This window comes from Epinephelus fuscoguttatus, linkage group LG19 (assembly GCF_011397635.1).
Source record: "Epinephelus fuscoguttatus linkage group LG19, E.fuscoguttatus.final_Chr_v1".
In the NCBI taxonomy this organism is placed as follows: domain Eukaryota; kingdom Metazoa; phylum Chordata; class Actinopteri; order Perciformes; family Serranidae; genus Epinephelus; species Epinephelus fuscoguttatus.
Window position 1 is genome coordinate 37014066 of NC_064770.1, and position 16046 is coordinate 37030111.

General features: G+C 43.4%; 1 protein-coding gene and 1 non-coding gene across 6 annotated transcripts in view; one reads left to right on the forward strand and one right to left on the reverse strand.

Annotated features, from left to right (window-relative positions):
- Positions 1 to 2497: 2497 nt before the first annotated feature.
- On the reverse strand, positions 2498 to 2579 carry trnas-aga (transfer RNA serine (anticodon AGA)). Its single transcript has one exon. It is a non-coding gene; the product is annotated as a tRNA-Ser (tRNA).
- Positions 2580 to 3319: 740 nt separating this feature from the next.
- The window catches only part of LOC125879047 (nucleosome-remodeling factor subunit BPTF-like), a 41192-nt gene continuing 28465 nt past the window's right edge, over positions 3320 to 16046 (forward strand). For 4 of the 5 annotated variants that reach the window (XM_049560638.1, XM_049560637.1, XM_049560639.1 and 1 more), the window contains exons 1-3: positions 3320 to 4071; positions 6215 to 7037; positions 13449 to 13669. In XM_049560638.1, the coding sequence (XP_049416595.1) occupies positions 3552 to 4071; positions 6215 to 7037; positions 13449 to 13669 (1564 nt within the window). In that variant the 5' untranslated portion in view covers positions 3320 to 3551. Of the gene's footprint in view, positions 4072 to 4925; positions 4962 to 6214; positions 7038 to 13448; positions 13670 to 16046 lie in introns of those variants that run through there. The other variant, XM_049560641.1, reaches the window with a different exon arrangement.

Sequence of the window (16046 nt, forward strand, 5' to 3'; positions counted from 1 at the left end):
TGTTGACCTCTGGGACAGGTCTCTGGGTGCGTTCAGGGTCACGTTAGGCGCCACATAAGATGCATTCAAGGCCCAAACTTTGTCTGAGACCTGTAAAGCATCAGCCTTTTATGGTACATTACTGCCCCCTACTGGCTGATCTCTACAGTGCTACCTCGAAACATCAAGATACATTTGTGTTGTCAACTACAGTTATTTTTCAAATTAGAATAATTATAATTATCAGATGCCCAATATTGGCACAAATGCTGCATTATAATTATATACATTATCTGCGGCCTACACTGAAACTATGAGGCCACAATACCACTTAGATATATACATTATTTAATCAGGAAGTCGCATTAACACTAGTAATCATAATCGTAATAATCTTTTTTCATATAGCACTTCTAAAAACAAAGTCACAAAGTGCTTTACAAAAACACAAAACAATAGAGTATGATAAATAAAAATTAATGCAGTTTAAAAGTTCTGTAACACAGGACAAAAGGAGCGACACATGACAGAGTAAAATATGTAAAATAAAATAAAATACAATAAAATGATCAATAAAAAAAGTTAAGAGATTCCCTTTATATATAAACAAGTTTAAGATGTGGCTTAACCAATAAAAGTGGGTTCGGCACTTGAAAGCACATTTGTAAAAATTATTTTTATAATATTTAGAATTTTAGAATATTAATTTTATATATACATTTTTTAAAATTGAAGGATTTTCTAAATAAAGATCTCATTTACAAGTGAGATCTGAATACAGTGTAAAAAATAATAATAAATAAATAATTATAATGATACAAAAATATAAAAATAATGATACAAAATAATAATGATAGCGGGAATGACATTGAATATAATACTGAAATAGCAAGGATAAAATATACATACTAAAATATTCTAAACAGGAGTAAAAATACAATCATATTGTATAAAAAAATATGTAGATAAGCAAGTTGAGTACTTTTACTTTTAATATTTAAATACATTTTCCTGATTGTACTTGTATAGTTTTACTTAAAAACATTTAAATGCAAGACTTAGATGTAATTGGCTGTGTTAAGCTCAAGTATATTTTGTGGCTCCAGACGGATTTTTTTTTAAAAAGAAATTACTTTGGTCACAAAGTAAAATGTAAAAAAAAAAAAAAAAAAGGCTCTTTTGATAGTAAAGGTTGCCGACCCCTGTACTGGATAATCTAACTAGACAATATTTTAATATATATATAAATACATTGATCCTTTGAATAGGGTTGATCCTGAACCCTATTTTCCATTGAAAAAAAAATTAGATCAGTGGTTGATCAGTTTAGCCCTAAATGGTTCTGGTGGAATACATCTCCAGAATGCAGAATCCATGTCCTCGTCCATGTGTTGGGAGTTTATTTGGTGTCATATAATGTTTAGGAGAGGAATTAAAGGGGTGGGGACAGCTTAATCTTTCCTTTTAATCTTGCTGGTACTCTTCTGACGTTGGTGAAGATTCTCAGTCATCCAGGTCATGGTTATCGTAAGTGCTATATCGTAGGCAACTGGACTTGCTTGCGTTTCTTGAAGACGTTTCGCCTCTCATCCAAGAAGCTTCTTCAGTTCTAAATGACTGGTACGAAGTGGCAGGCTTTAAACCCTGTGTGGGTGGGAACCCTTGCAGAGTTGTAGGGGCCTAGGGGAAGAAGCTTCTTGGATGAGAGTCGAAACGTTCTCAAGAAACGCCAGTTGGCTACGATTTAGCACTTACGAGTCCTCTTCTGATGTGTGATAGAAGAGTACCAGCAAGATTAAAAGGAAAGGTGTGCAAGACATTGGTGAGACCAGCGATGTTTGGTTTAGTGGCACTGAGGAGAAGACAGGAGGCAGAGCTGGAGGTGGCAGAGATGAAGATGTTGAGGTTCTCCTTTGGGAGTGACGAGGATTGAAAGGATCAGAGGGACAGCTCATGGTAGATGTTTTGGAGATAAAGTCAGACTGAGATGGTTTGGACACGTTCAGAGGAGGGATAGTGAATATATCGGTAGAAGGATGCTGAGGTTGGAACTGAGTTTCATGGATGTAGTGAAAGAGGACATGAAGTCAGTTGGTGTGAGAGAAGAGGATGCAGAGGATACGGTTAGATGGAGGCAGATAATTCGCTGTGGCCAAAAGAAGACGAAGGGGACGTCTTGACCTGGGGGGAATGTTCCCACATCTCACCCTACTTCTACTTAGGGAAAAGATCTGAATAATTCCTCCGACACTGTGTGTGAGTTCTGGATTTGGACTCTATTATAAATCTAGTCACATAACAGCACTTGCAGTACCCTTGTCTTAACACCAGAGGTCGCTGTTTCACTACATTAAACCATTACAGTGGCGACTTCAAGCACCTCTAGAGTTGCTTTGTTGCCGTGAACACGACATTTTACTCGCATATGTCGACGTTTTCTGGGAATGTGTCACTTATTTAACATAGGTGCAGTATTATATTTTACTTGCGCAACAATCACAATACAAAAAAAGGAATGCGTTGTCGGCAGGATTCGAACCTGCGCGGGGAGACCCCAATGGATTTCTAGTCCATCGCCTTAACCACTCGGCCACGACAACTTGTGTTCAGTAATGCTAAATTGAAACAATTGAAACTTAACGTCATACAATGTGGAAAAATACATTGAGTTAGAGTGAAAGTGAAGCTGTGTCTGTGTTTTATTGGCAGTAATGATACGGGAAGTAAAACTACAGTTTATATAGGCTGACGTAATATTAGTAAAGGCGCATTGTATCTACCAACCTTCTGTCTAAATTAATTTTAAGACTCATGGCAGTTCTGAATGTTTGCATACAGATAATTAAATACGCTGTTACGTCGCTGTATCTGACAGCTGTACTTTCACATGCAAAATATGTCATAAAATGTGATGCATTGTGGGTTATAGTTTAACTGAGCAGCACATGTGATAATATCAGCATCTTAAACAAATAATATTCGGTGCATTTTTATTATAGCTTCCCACACATTACCCGCCTGCATGCACATATATGTACCTCAGAGGGTAATGTTGACATGTGCTGTGTAAGATATCGTTGTTATGGTTTTATCTAGTTTGTGTGACATTATCCGCTGCTGTGTGTCCCCATCTGTGAAGCTGCGGTGACGCAACACTCCTGCACCATTAAAGCTCAAACAGCACTGTTATATCTTAAAAATAAATATAAGTAGATAAATAAATGTTAGTGTGACTCTAAAGATGACACTAATTGCGAGTAATTGTCATTTCGGTCATTGTTGCCACTGAGCTGGAAGCCGCGCGACCACGTGACTCCTCTGGTGAGAGCCTGCTGTTTGTTCAGCCAGAGAGGCAGAGAAGAAGAAAGATGGCGGCTCTAGGCGAACCCGAACGGGACGCCGGGCTAACGTTTTGAGCTTTCACACCCGAGCAGACACCGGGGCTCCACGGGGCCACTGCACCGTCTGAATCCCCTCCGGCGCAGCTTCGTGGCGGTGCCGCTTTCGCTCGCGTCCGTGTCGGCGAAACAAGCGCAAAAATTGGGATAGTAAAATAAAAGATTTCGCCTATCATGAGAGGGAAAAGGGGCAGGCCGCCCAAACCGCTACAAGCCGAGGACTCGTCCGCAGCTACGGCCCGAGGCTTGAGACCCAGGAGGAATCTGAAGCCCAGGCTGAGGGACAGCGGGGATGAGGACGCGGAGAGCCCCACAAGGGACACCCCGAAGCCGGCGAGGAAGAGGAAAGCGGGATCCGGCGCGTCAACACGGGGCAGGGGACGAGGCAGAGGTGGCGGCGGAGGGAGAGGAGGCAAGCGGGGCCGTGGAGGGAAGAGGACGGCTGCGTCCAAAACAGTGGTGTACGACGACCACGAGAGCGACGAGGAGGACGATGCTGTCAGTCTGAGGTCGGAGGAGGACGAGTTTGTTGAGGAGGAACCTCAGTCTGAGGACGAGGAGGCCCTCAAAGAGGACTCTGATTGCCTCGAAGATGATGTGCTGGACGAGGAGGAGGAGGTGGAGGAGGATGATGATGCCAGCTACTGTACAGAGAGTAGCTTTAGGAGCCAGAGCACACACGCCAGCACTCCGGGTAAATACACACTGTGATCGGGGCTTTCAAAATGTCTCCACACACACTGCAGGGGTTTGTAAACGCACCCCGGGGTGCTGCAGGTTACTGTTTTGGCTCAGTGCAGGAAGCAGTAAGGTTATTGTTCAAAATGGAGAATGCACACTGTATGAACACAGGCCGCAGTCAGCTCATTAGTGCTACTGCAGGTGGATTGAATCGGGAGCTGTGTCACCAGCTCGTTGCCATCACCGACTGTCAACACACCTTTAAGCTCACCTGTAAAATAATACACTTATTTTTAAGAGTGTCCTTGAACGCATCCAACTCGAACCATCAATCACCTGCATTTAAGTTAATAACTTAGCTGCTAGCATGCTAACATTAGCAAGTAAAATTAGCTCATGCTGCCTACTGTATTTCTCAAATCTGACTTCACGTATTTATAACTCTACGTGCTTATAACTACCTTCAACATTAACTGCTTTGTAGCTGAGAAATAAATCGTAGCTGCTTTATCCTGAAACAGATACAAAGATAGAAACTAGCTAGCTAACTAACTTAGCATAGCTAGCATGCCTGTCATTTTTACACCTTGGCACCTTTCACCTTAGTTAACCCCGCAATCAGTCGCCCAAAAACTCGCCACAGAATGACAGCTAACGTCTCTCACGGTACGACACAAAGACAGTGGGGGTTTAATGTGTGGTTTGACTGACATTTGTGTGATTAGCTAGCGGGGAAGCTAATGTTTTCCTAGATGCAGGTGCCTCATTTAGCTAATAGTGACACCGGCCATGTGTTTAGCTCAGCTCAGCAGGAGGTGGACACATGCAAGTTTGTTTCCAGTTTGACACCACACTAATGTAAGGTATTGTCTCTTTAAATGGATGTGGCAACTAAATGCACCTGTAGGTTTGAAAATAACAAAAACTGTAAGCAAATTTATGAATAACTTAAGTGTTATTACCATACTGGAACTTGTAATTTTGATTAAATACTTTGAAAAACACCAATATTTGGTAGCTTGAAGAAAAATTGACACTGTGGGCATACACTTGAAAGTTAATTATAACAAGGCTATAACATAACAACTTTTCTTGGTTAGCAGCAGTGAATAGTAAAATGACTGGAGCAAACATTGACAGTAGGAGACTGGTGTATTAATACTGCAGAAAACAAGTATTGAAACTCAGATATTCTGAATCAATATCAGGGTTTAACATTAAAGGGATAGTTAAGAGTTGTTGAAGTGAGGTTTTATGGGACACTTTTCCGTAAATGATGTATTACATACAGTAGATGTCAGTCGACACACCCCCAGTTTGGAGAAGCAGGCAGAAGCAATGTACAGCTGTGGACGCCAGCTGCAACAAAGCATGTTCTTGCCACCTAAAAAAATCCATATCAGTTTAAGTGTGTGCTATATTGAGAGTATTTTCGCCGCTTTATCTTACCGTCAGACAGCCCGTTCCCATGAGAAAGCTGTTAACGGCTTTAGTTTCCCATCTATGCACCTGTCAAAACCACCAGACTCCTTAGACAAAAACAGTAATTTTAGCACGCTGAACACAGGAGCTGCTGGGCTACTGCTGCTTTGATCAGTTTGTTATTAGTTTGTGTCATTGTGCGACTTTGGTGAATCTGAACTACCCCTTTTAAATGCCAAAGTCACACAATAAAACAAGCAAAATAACAATTCAAGTGTTCATGTAACAACAAAAGACAAAAGTTACTGTCATAAAAAGTGACTCCCGTTTTATCTGCCTTGCTCTCAAACTTGCAGCAATACATAGCTGGAGCTTAATAGGAGCTTTGTCGGCATCCTCTAACGCCGCTCAACTAAACCTGTGTTTCCAGGATAACTGAAATGCCTGCTCGTGCTTAAACTTTGTTTTTCCCCCTCGCCATTTTTCTTATAAATGCCTGATTGGTACTTTGCATGTGCACCTCTCTACAAAGATGAACGGGAAGCGAGATGTACTAGCTTGAAGTGGCATTTTACTTGCCCCAGGCAACAGGGCAATCCGTATTGTTAAGCCTTTATGCACTATATATCCAGCTGAGTGTGATCGTTTTAAAAATGTGACTGTTTCCTTTGCTGTAGCCTGTGAATCAAAGCAATCACATTATGGTTTACTAATATAATTTGTCTGTCCTTTAGGGAAGAAAAAAGTACGGGCTCCCCGACCTCGCACTCCCATCCTGGAGGACAAGGAGATTCCTCCTCTTGAGCTTCCTGACACCTCTGAGGATCTCCTGGTTCCTAACGAGGAGCTGCTTAACGCCACCTCCATCTACGAGGTGCTACGGAACTTCACCACGGTGCTGCGTCTCTCCCCCTTTCGCTTTGAGGACTTCTGTGCGGCGCTGGTAGGCCAGGAGCAGTGCACTTTAATAGCAGAGACACACATTTCCCTCTTGAAGGCCATCCTACGGGAGGAGGACTCCTCCAACACTACCTTCGGCCCTGCTGACCTCAAGGACAGCGTCAACTCCACTCTGTACTTTATTGACGGCATGACATGGCCTGAGGTGTTGCGGGCGTACTGTGAGAGTGACCGCGAGTACCACCATGTCCTGCCGTATCAGGAGGTGGATGAGTATCCCTACGGTCCACTTGAAAGTAAAATAAAGGTCTTACAGTTTTTGGTGGACCAGTTTCTCACCACCAACCTCGCCCGCGAGGAGCTGATGTCCGACGGCAGCATGCAGTATGACGACCACTGTCGTGTGTGCCACCGCCTGGGTGACCTGCTGTGCTGTGAGACCTGCTCAGCGGTCTACCACCTGGAGTGTGTGAAACCACCGCTGGAGGAGGTTCCAGAGGACGAGTGGCAGTGCGAGATCTGTGTGGCGCACAAAGTGCCGGGTGTCACAGACTGTGTGGCAGAGGCGCAGAAGAACAGGCCCTACATCCGCCAGGAGCCCATTGGATACGACCGCCACCAGAGGAAGTACTGGTTCCTAAACAGAAGGATTATTGTGTAAGTTAGGACCCACGCTGCCTTTCTGCTCCACCAGAATTACCTTGGCTTTATTTTTTTCTTTTCTTCTTCTTTAAAACAAACACAACCAGTGCAGTGGGATCCAGCCTGTAGCTTTAATAAACACAGTGGCATCTTACAACCCTTTAACAAGTTGTCCAAAGCAGAGGGCGCATGGCAACACACTCTGATTGCAATGGCCCCCCAGCAGGATAGTGGGCCATGCCACAATGCAAAAATTGCTCAGGAATAACCTGAGGAATGTGACCAAGAACTCAAAGCCCAATCTGATTGATCATCCATGGGACATGTCGGTACCCAAAGGTCCTGTATCCATGCCTCGACAGCTCAGAACCAAGTCCGATCTGTGGTTGGGCCTCTGACCTGTCGAGGCATGGACACAGGATCTCTGCGGGTGTCCTGTGGTGTCTGACACCAGGGCGTTGTTGCAAATCCCTTGAGTCATGTGGGTTATGATGGGGGTACTGGCACGTCCCACAGATGCTCAATCAGATTGGGATCTGGGGAATTCGGTGGCTAGGTTGATGCCTTAAGCTCTTTGTCACGTTACTCGGGACATTCCTGAGCAATTTTTGCGGTGTGGCATGGAGCACGGTCCAACTTGGGGTGGGGGCACTGCCGTTGGGGAGAGCCGTTGCTATGATGGGATGTACTCTGTACTGGGGTTGGTGTTGTGCTCTAAGTGGCGTCCACATGAATGCCAGGACTCAAGGTTTCCCAGCAGAGTATTGCATTGTAACGTGATGATCAGTATGATTCACTTAACCTGTCAGGGGTTTCAGTGATGAGGCCGATCGGTGTCAAACTTCCCTGAATGGTTTAGACATCAGGTACATCGGCACAACTGTGTACCGCTTTATCTACCTATCTGCCACAGTGCCAGGTTGTGTGTGTAGGTGTGTGGTCCAAAATAGGAGAGTAATACTCATGAAGAACGTGTTGGATCAACAAATACAAGTTTAAATTAGTAATAATAAGGGAATAAACATAAAAGAGCAGAGACTCTCATCTAGTAATTTGTGTGCAGCTGAAGGATTGAACTTAGCAAGGCGCCCTCACCTTAGCTAAGCACAGGAAACCACCAAGTAACAAACAGGAACTGAGGTCCTGACTTAACACAAACTATTTCCTTAACATCACTATAGACGTCTTATGTCCACTGAACTGTCCACTTACTTTTTAGTAATCTATGTACACAGTAGGGGAGGTTTAGCAGGTTGAACCCTTTACAATAACCACTGAGAGTGTCTGCTGCATGATGCTGGGATTTTGGAGGCAGCCTGGGCCGGGGTTGCTAGGGTGATTAATTTGCTCGTTAGGCAGCAGCTGCCAGAGCCTTTCCTACAGTTTCCAAGCAAACAGTAATCTAAAACTAGCGCAGTTAATTGTTGGTGTTTCTTAAATATGTGTGAAGAGGTAGATATTGAATGTCACAATACAGAATCATATCGACATAGTGATTTTGATTTCAGACAAATCGCCCAGTTAATTCTAAGAAACTCAGTTTGACCTACTTGTAGAAACGTAGCTTACAAGGTACAGAATAATTCATATATAAATAGTAGTGATCCACCTGAGTGCACTGTTGGAAAGGTGTAAAGATCCAAGCCGTGTTAAACATGTCACCATCGTCATCAGGGTTCCTGTGGATCCTTGAAGTTCAGGAATTTGACAATGGTGGGTCTGTCCGACTGCTTCCTGACGCAGTGCGCTGTCTCCAGAATGACCGTTGAGGTGAAGTGGTTGTTGCCCAGTAACTGGGGAATGAGCGTTTCCAAATATCCCACCACATCACGACCTTCTGACTGTTCAGAGACGTTCTATAGTCTGATGTCCGATCTGCTACAGTTTTCCAGGTCACCAGTTTTGTCTAGAGCTGTTAGATGAGTTTCTCTGTCTTCAATATCATCGTCCTTTGCACCTGCTCGCATCTCTATCTCCTGGACCTGTTTCGACTGCATGGAGAGTGATGTCTGTCTTAATCAGTGTGGTTTGAATGTCGGCTGTTTTCTTATCTATATGCTTGGTGAGGTCATCTTTGGTTTCCTGGATAGCTTCCAAATGTTTACAGAGGGACGTGTTAGCTTCTTCATGCCCAGCCGCCATTGTTCCCGACAGGGTGTCCAGAGTGCATGTGATGTGAGGTCCAAGGTGTATTTATACTTCATTTTTTTCATCTGAAAATTGTAGCTTGTGATACAAAAGATGACTTGGTGTCTCTTTTCCTGTTTGTAACTCAAGGTTATGAGGAAATTAAAGAAGGTTAAAGACAGTTTTCGAGGCCTACCACCGAGAGCTCACGAACACACGTCCACACTCCTTCGTTTCCTGTGGATCCATAAAAGTCAGAGGCCTTAATTAGTATTAAAATGGCTTCAATTAATCTTTCAAAAGTCTTACAAATGCTCAGACCCGGGAAGATTTTATGATTTAATTTCTTTTTTAAAAGTATAAAATCCCAAAGTAACATATTTTTGAACAATTATGACTTGACTAAATGTTGCTCTCAGCAACATCACCAGATCAGGATAGCGGAGTGTATTCACACCTGCCCTGTTTGGTTCGGTTCAGTCAAACTCAAGTTCATTTGCCCCCTCAGTGCGGTTCCTTTGGGCAGGTGTGAACACAGCAATCACACTCAGGTGTGCACCAAAACAACCAGACTGAGACCTTCTTGAAGAGGTGGTCTCAGTCCAGTTATAAAGGAACTCTGGTGCGGTTGGTTTGTGGTAAGAAGGTGTTCGGACCTGGATGTGAAGCAACTGCAGTCACATGACACATTGTTTGGGTTAAACATGAGCATGTTACAGTCCTGGAGGATTATTAATGTGCACCTCCTCCTGTACTGCCTTAATATGCACATTCAGCACATCCAATGCATCAAAACATTGTTTTCTAGTTGGAGCCGCGTTTGCCTCGTTTTCAAACTGTATGCTTTGACTAAAATGAACAATGACAGCAATATAGTCCACGATGAGCAGCGCTAAAATCAACCTGCGTAGTTGTCCCTCCATTGTGACATTAGAAAGTGTCACATTTATCTTGCAAGTGTACTCTTCTTCAACGTTTGCTTTACTTCCTGGATTTTTCCCACATGGAAATTCTGACCAATCAAGAGCAGCTTTCTCACACAAGGCATTTGATCTGGTCCTCTTGTAAATGCTGCCGTGAGAACACGAACCAACTCTAGGCAATTATACAACTTTGGAACAACATGAGTCCCTGATTCAGACCAAAGGAGACCACTCTAGGGCTGAGGGCAGCCATATTTTGTCTCTCAGACAAAGAGTGCTCAGAGTGGAAGATCCACCTCTAGGTAGTGGTCACTGTAGTGTTTTGTGGAGTGGGAAACACGAAATTGCCAAGAAAACTTACCAGCAAACGTCAGATATTTCCCAGGTCTGTTCTACCCTTGTCTCCAGCATTAGACAAAAGTCAAGTTTTATATTACAAAAAATGTTTGGCTGAAATTGTGGCTAACCCTGAGTAAATTAAATTTCACTCTGTGTCATTTAAAAAGTCTGACTTCTAACTTGCCCTAAGCTGCAGGAGCCTTGAACATGAAGCAGTGAAAAAGTAGCAGCTGTTTGATGTAAATATTCAATAACAGCCTTATGAAACACCTCAATCTCAAAAGTTTTTACTGTTGTGAAACAAAGTGCACATTTACCATAAATAGGACAAACTCAGGCCTCACATTTGGTCAAATAAAAAATGCATCCAAACAAAACAGCAGCCAGTTTCCTGAAAGGTAATCTCACATTACCAGGCACTGGGTGTGTGTGCTGCTCCACGCTTAAATTCGAAACAGCTGCAGAGTGAAACTGAAAGTTACAGTGAAAATCATGCGGCGCGTAGAATCCATCATGCATGAATTTAGGCATCAGTTTGACTGCAGATTATAGAAGAGACGTGCAGTCCAAGCCTTTTATCTTTGGTGCCAGCGAAGTGTTTCCTCCCTCACCCCCACCCAGAAGTTAAATGAAGAGGCTGAATTTACTGTGAGACAGTATCTGATGGAGTCTTTTAATGTTTATGATTTGGGTTTTAAAAACGGCCCTCAATGGCTGAGCTAAACTGTTGCACGCCATGAGAATATTAATGAGAGGATGAGCAGTCGATTAGAGCCACGGTGTAATCTGTCCTTCACACTCAGTTTTATCTCCAACCCCATTATCTTAATTTCCTCACAAATGGCTGCTTTCATCATGTATGAATCAGCTTATTACCGCAGTCGAATTCTTGTATGGAAATTGATTTTTTTTTTCCAGCTCACTGCTTTTATAGGGTTCTCCCTACCTGTGGGAATTGTTGATTTAATCTAACCTAAAGAAAGAACTCCAAATAATTATCCAAAGATCCAAAGATACTGTTCCTTTAAAGGGATAATTCCCTTTTTTATTTCTTTTTTTTTTTTTTTTTAAATGGGATTGTATGAGATACTTAGTACCTAAAAGTATCTCTAACAATGTAAGTGTACGCTATATTTAAAGTATTTTCACAGCTTTGCCTTTCTGTCAGACAGCCCACTTCAACTCGGAAACCATTAACAGCTTCAGTTCCCCATCTATACTCTCGTCACGGCCACCAGACTCCACTGACAAAAACAGTAATTTTAGCTTGCTGAACACAGGAGCTGTTGTCTACTGCTGCCTCAGTCATTTAGTTTGTTTGTTCTATTGTGTGATTTTGGCATTTCAAAGGGTTTGTTTGCATTTACCAAAGTCACATGATAACACAAACAAACTAAACGACAGAGGCAGCAGTAGACCAGCAGCTCTTACGTTCAGCAAGCTAAAATTTTTGCACTGGAGTTTGGCTTCGAAGAGAGAGTGATATTCCTGCTTCAGTTCCCTGTTCGGCCTTGGCGATATACACAAAAATTGATCTCTCATCTGGTGATACATGCTATATACTTCAGTATTTTCTACAAAATGAACTACATGTTTTCAGCTGCATGTCAAAGACACATTTGAGACGTCACAAGCACTTTATAAAAACAGAGTGTGATCAAAATAAAATGTAAAGAAAATAAACAGCTGCAAACATGTAAACGAAAAATGATATAAAATGGATAGCAGGGCTGTACGTTAACTTTTTGCACACAGCACTGGAGCTACAGAGGTCTAAAGATTTGCAGCACAGGACACTGAACAATAACATGACTATAAAAGTATCAAGTAGGTCTAAATCCATTGTAGTTTGGAACAATTAAAAATCTTTGTGGGCGGAGTTAAAAGTAGTTTTTCATCTGTTCATCTGTGAATCTAGTGCTGGAAAATGATTTAAATGGGTTTAGTTGTTTAAGCTTATTTCAGCATCAACAGAGAGGTCGAGGGAGGGAAAAGCGAGAGACACTTTGTCCTGTTATATATTGTTGCTGCATTATTTAAAACAGATCTGTCACCTGCGTCCAGGTGCTGTCTCAGTGTCACAAGATAGACTACAACTACCAAGAGGAACGACGACGCCCTATGATCCACCTCACACACAAGCTAGCAGCACAGCGCTGTACTGCACATATACCGCTGCTGTGCTTTCATTCATCTCACAGACTGATGTTAGCGTAGCACGTGCAACTTAAAGACCGATGTCTCACTGTAGACTAATGAACAGGTTAAACAGAGGAGCAGCTCTGTGTCTCTGAGTGTTGATGGAGAACTTGTGAGTGAGTGGGGCGGAGCTGTGCGGAGAGTCTGGGTGCATTTCTATCTACATCAGCGTCATCTTGCTTGAAAATATATCGATATGGGGCGTCGGTGGCTTAGTGGTAGAGCAGGCGCCCCATGTACAAAGCTGTTGCCGCAGCTGCCCGGGTTCGACTCCAGCCTGTGGCCCTTTGCTGCATGTCAATCCCTCTCTCTCGCCCCCTTTCACACTTGACTGTCATATCAATTAAAGGCAAAATGCCCTAAAAAATATCTTAAAGAAAATATATCGATATATCGCACATAATCGTCAAATCGCCCAGCCCTATTCCCCGTCAGAAATCACTGTCTCACAGCAAGGTAAAGCAGTAAAAGTATTCTTAGACTACACTTAAACTTCTTGTGTGTGGGGCTCTTTTTATGAGGCTAAAATATGATTTGTTGTTGACCCATCCACAGCAGTATATTGCTTAGCTTCTGATCTGACTTCAGCCTACCTTTCCAAACTGGGGCTGCAACTACCACCATCTACTGTACCTCATACAACCCCACCATAAAGATCCGAACAGTCCCTTTAACTAAAGTTAAAACCTACAAAAATCTACAAGATATTTAGTAGCAATGTCATTAATTAGTGTCGTATGTTTGTCTTATTGTACTAATACCATGCAGTGAAGTGATAGAAGAAGAAGTGATGTGGTTTGTTCTGATATTTAACAAGCATCCTGCTCTGACTCTGCAGCGAGGAGGACGGGGAGCACGAGAAGAAAAAGATCTGGTACTACAGCACCAAGGCGCAGCTGGAGGAGCTGATGGAGAGCCTGGATAAGCAGTACTGGGAGATGGACCTGTACGCCACCCTGGAGGAGATGAAAGAGGAAGTGCGAGCGCATATGGACATCACAGAGGACCTCACCAACAAAGCCCGTGGAAACAATAAAGCCTACCTCACTGCTGTCAACGGTACGGATCTGATGTTGTCTTCATTCCCCAGAATAGAGATAAATGTGAACCTTGTAATGTAATCTCACTCTGGTACATGTGAGCAGGATTTACTTGTGTTCATGTGAGCAGCCGGTGCAGGTGAATCATTCATCTGACAGCTACTGATCAGGGCGTGTGTGTGTGACTGGAGCTGTAAAGTGAATGTATGTGTTTGTCTGTGTGTGTGTGTGTGTGTGTGTGTGTGTCCTGCAGGGTTACATTCTGAAACAGTTTACCAAAGCGTCAGATAACACAGTTCCTTTCCTCAGGCTGCGGCGCTTTGCTGTAATGACAGTTGACTCGCTAATGTTAGGTGCTCCCTTTTCCCCCGCTTCACGCTCTCTCAGACAACAAGCAACTGTTTTCCTCCTCTACCTCCCTCCGAGGAGACGGAGTGGTTAAAAAGCTTTTGATTACTATGCCAGCAGCAGCTTCCGTTTGTGTTTGACAGTCTGCCATATCTTTTTTCGTAACAGTTTTCCTGTCTCTGTCACCGAACCGCCTGATTTTAGCTCTCAGAATGACAGCGTGGCACTGTGTTTTATTGGGGAGCGTGCCTCTGGCATCCTGTCAGAAAACTGGAGGTCTGAATATGTGTTCTGTTGCCCTTAATGGAAGAAGAGATGTTTTTGTAAAGCCATTGCAGCTTTTATTCTGCCATCATAAGTGATTTATTGGTGTTGCTGGTATTTTTCAGCCGTTAGAAGCTGAGTGCTGCTGCAGCACAGTCCTGCCTGCACTTTGCATTGTTTCATTTTCATATAGGGCTCAAACTAACCATTATTTTCATTGTCAGTTGACCCTTCGCTAAAGCCTAGTTCACATTACACGATTTTCTCCCTGATTTTGCGTCGCGGAGACTATCGTAATCTTTTGAGTGTTCATACCTGGCGACGTGTGTTTCTGTCAACTGCGTTACGACCTGTGTGTGCACACCACAAGATTTCTCCACCGAGCCCTCGCCGACAGAGCCCCAGATAACGTGGTGACATCACCAAACTACGTTTTTGAACTTGGAGACGACACATGGTAAAGGCATGGATATTCTTCCCAGTGTTGAATCAGATCTGCCTCCAGGGCCTGGGTCCAAACACAACACGCTCCCCGTGATCATGTGGACGCCACCATTGTTGTTGCTGCTTGCCGGTGTTGCCAGATCTTGGGAGAGAAACAAGCAACCAGGGCTATGGAAACAAGCCCAAAAGAAGCGATGGATATATATAGAGAAAGGTGACATTTAGAGAGCAAGCCCAAATAAGCAACTCCACTTTAGAAACAAGCCCAAAAAAACGCAACCCAGCTACCAATATTTGTAAGTGACTTTACAAAAAAAACAAGCCCAAAGTCGTGGCTAATAAGCCAACCTGGCAACCCTGCCGCTTGTCCTCCTCACATTTCTTCCGTCCTCCTGCGTGCTGACGTGGGACGTATCCCGCTTCTCATTGGCTGATGCTCTTTGTCAGTCGTGTCGACTTGCTCGTAGGCTTGTTCACACATAAGGACTCGTCGTGGCAGACTATCTGCTGACTCACCTCCGATCCAAGGTGGCTCTCAAGATCCTCTGCGACGTCAAAATCACGGTGAAAATCGTGTAATGTGAACTAGGCTTAAGTCCCAACCCAGGATGCAGACTGATCAATCATAAGGTAGCATCAGGTCAACTCAGACAAGGGTCCGACAACAGCACAGCTGTGTCAGATTTCCTTCATTTTCAGGCTGAACACCGTTCATCTGCACACACTGCGATGCCACACAGCTGGTTCAATATCAGCAAAGTTTCCCTTTATATTCATTGTCTTGTGTGGCGATCAGCAGTGATGTGGTGGTTCACTTTTACACTGTGATCTGTAGCCTATAGTTCGGCTTCAGCTTCTAACTATCTTTGTCTTTTTAACCTGTTGTTGCTGCTGAGTCAGTTTGACATCCTGGATATATCCTTCAAACACAGACTGTAGACCCCTCTGTCTGCTTCTCTCTGAATCACTCTTTCATTCTTCCAAAAATATGATCATATTCCTCCCGAGAGTGCAGCTGGTTGCTTCGTTTTAGCTCGACTGTCTCAACTCAACATGGCAGCCGGGTCACAAACGTTCTCATTTTACAGCTAAACAGTACACTTAAAACATGCTTTGGGAAACATTTGAGGTGAGAAGGAGATGATGGAGCAACAGAATCTTGATTCATATTTTATCAGCGCTGCCTGTTTGAAAGTTTGAGGCTCCTCAGCTCTGATTGGTTGTTTTTGTTCAGCCTCAGCAGACGCCATAGCTCTATGATGAGGAACATGATATTATCTGTCTCATGTAGTACTGTGTGGATATAACGAAGCTGGAATCTGACAATTTTAACTTTCTTT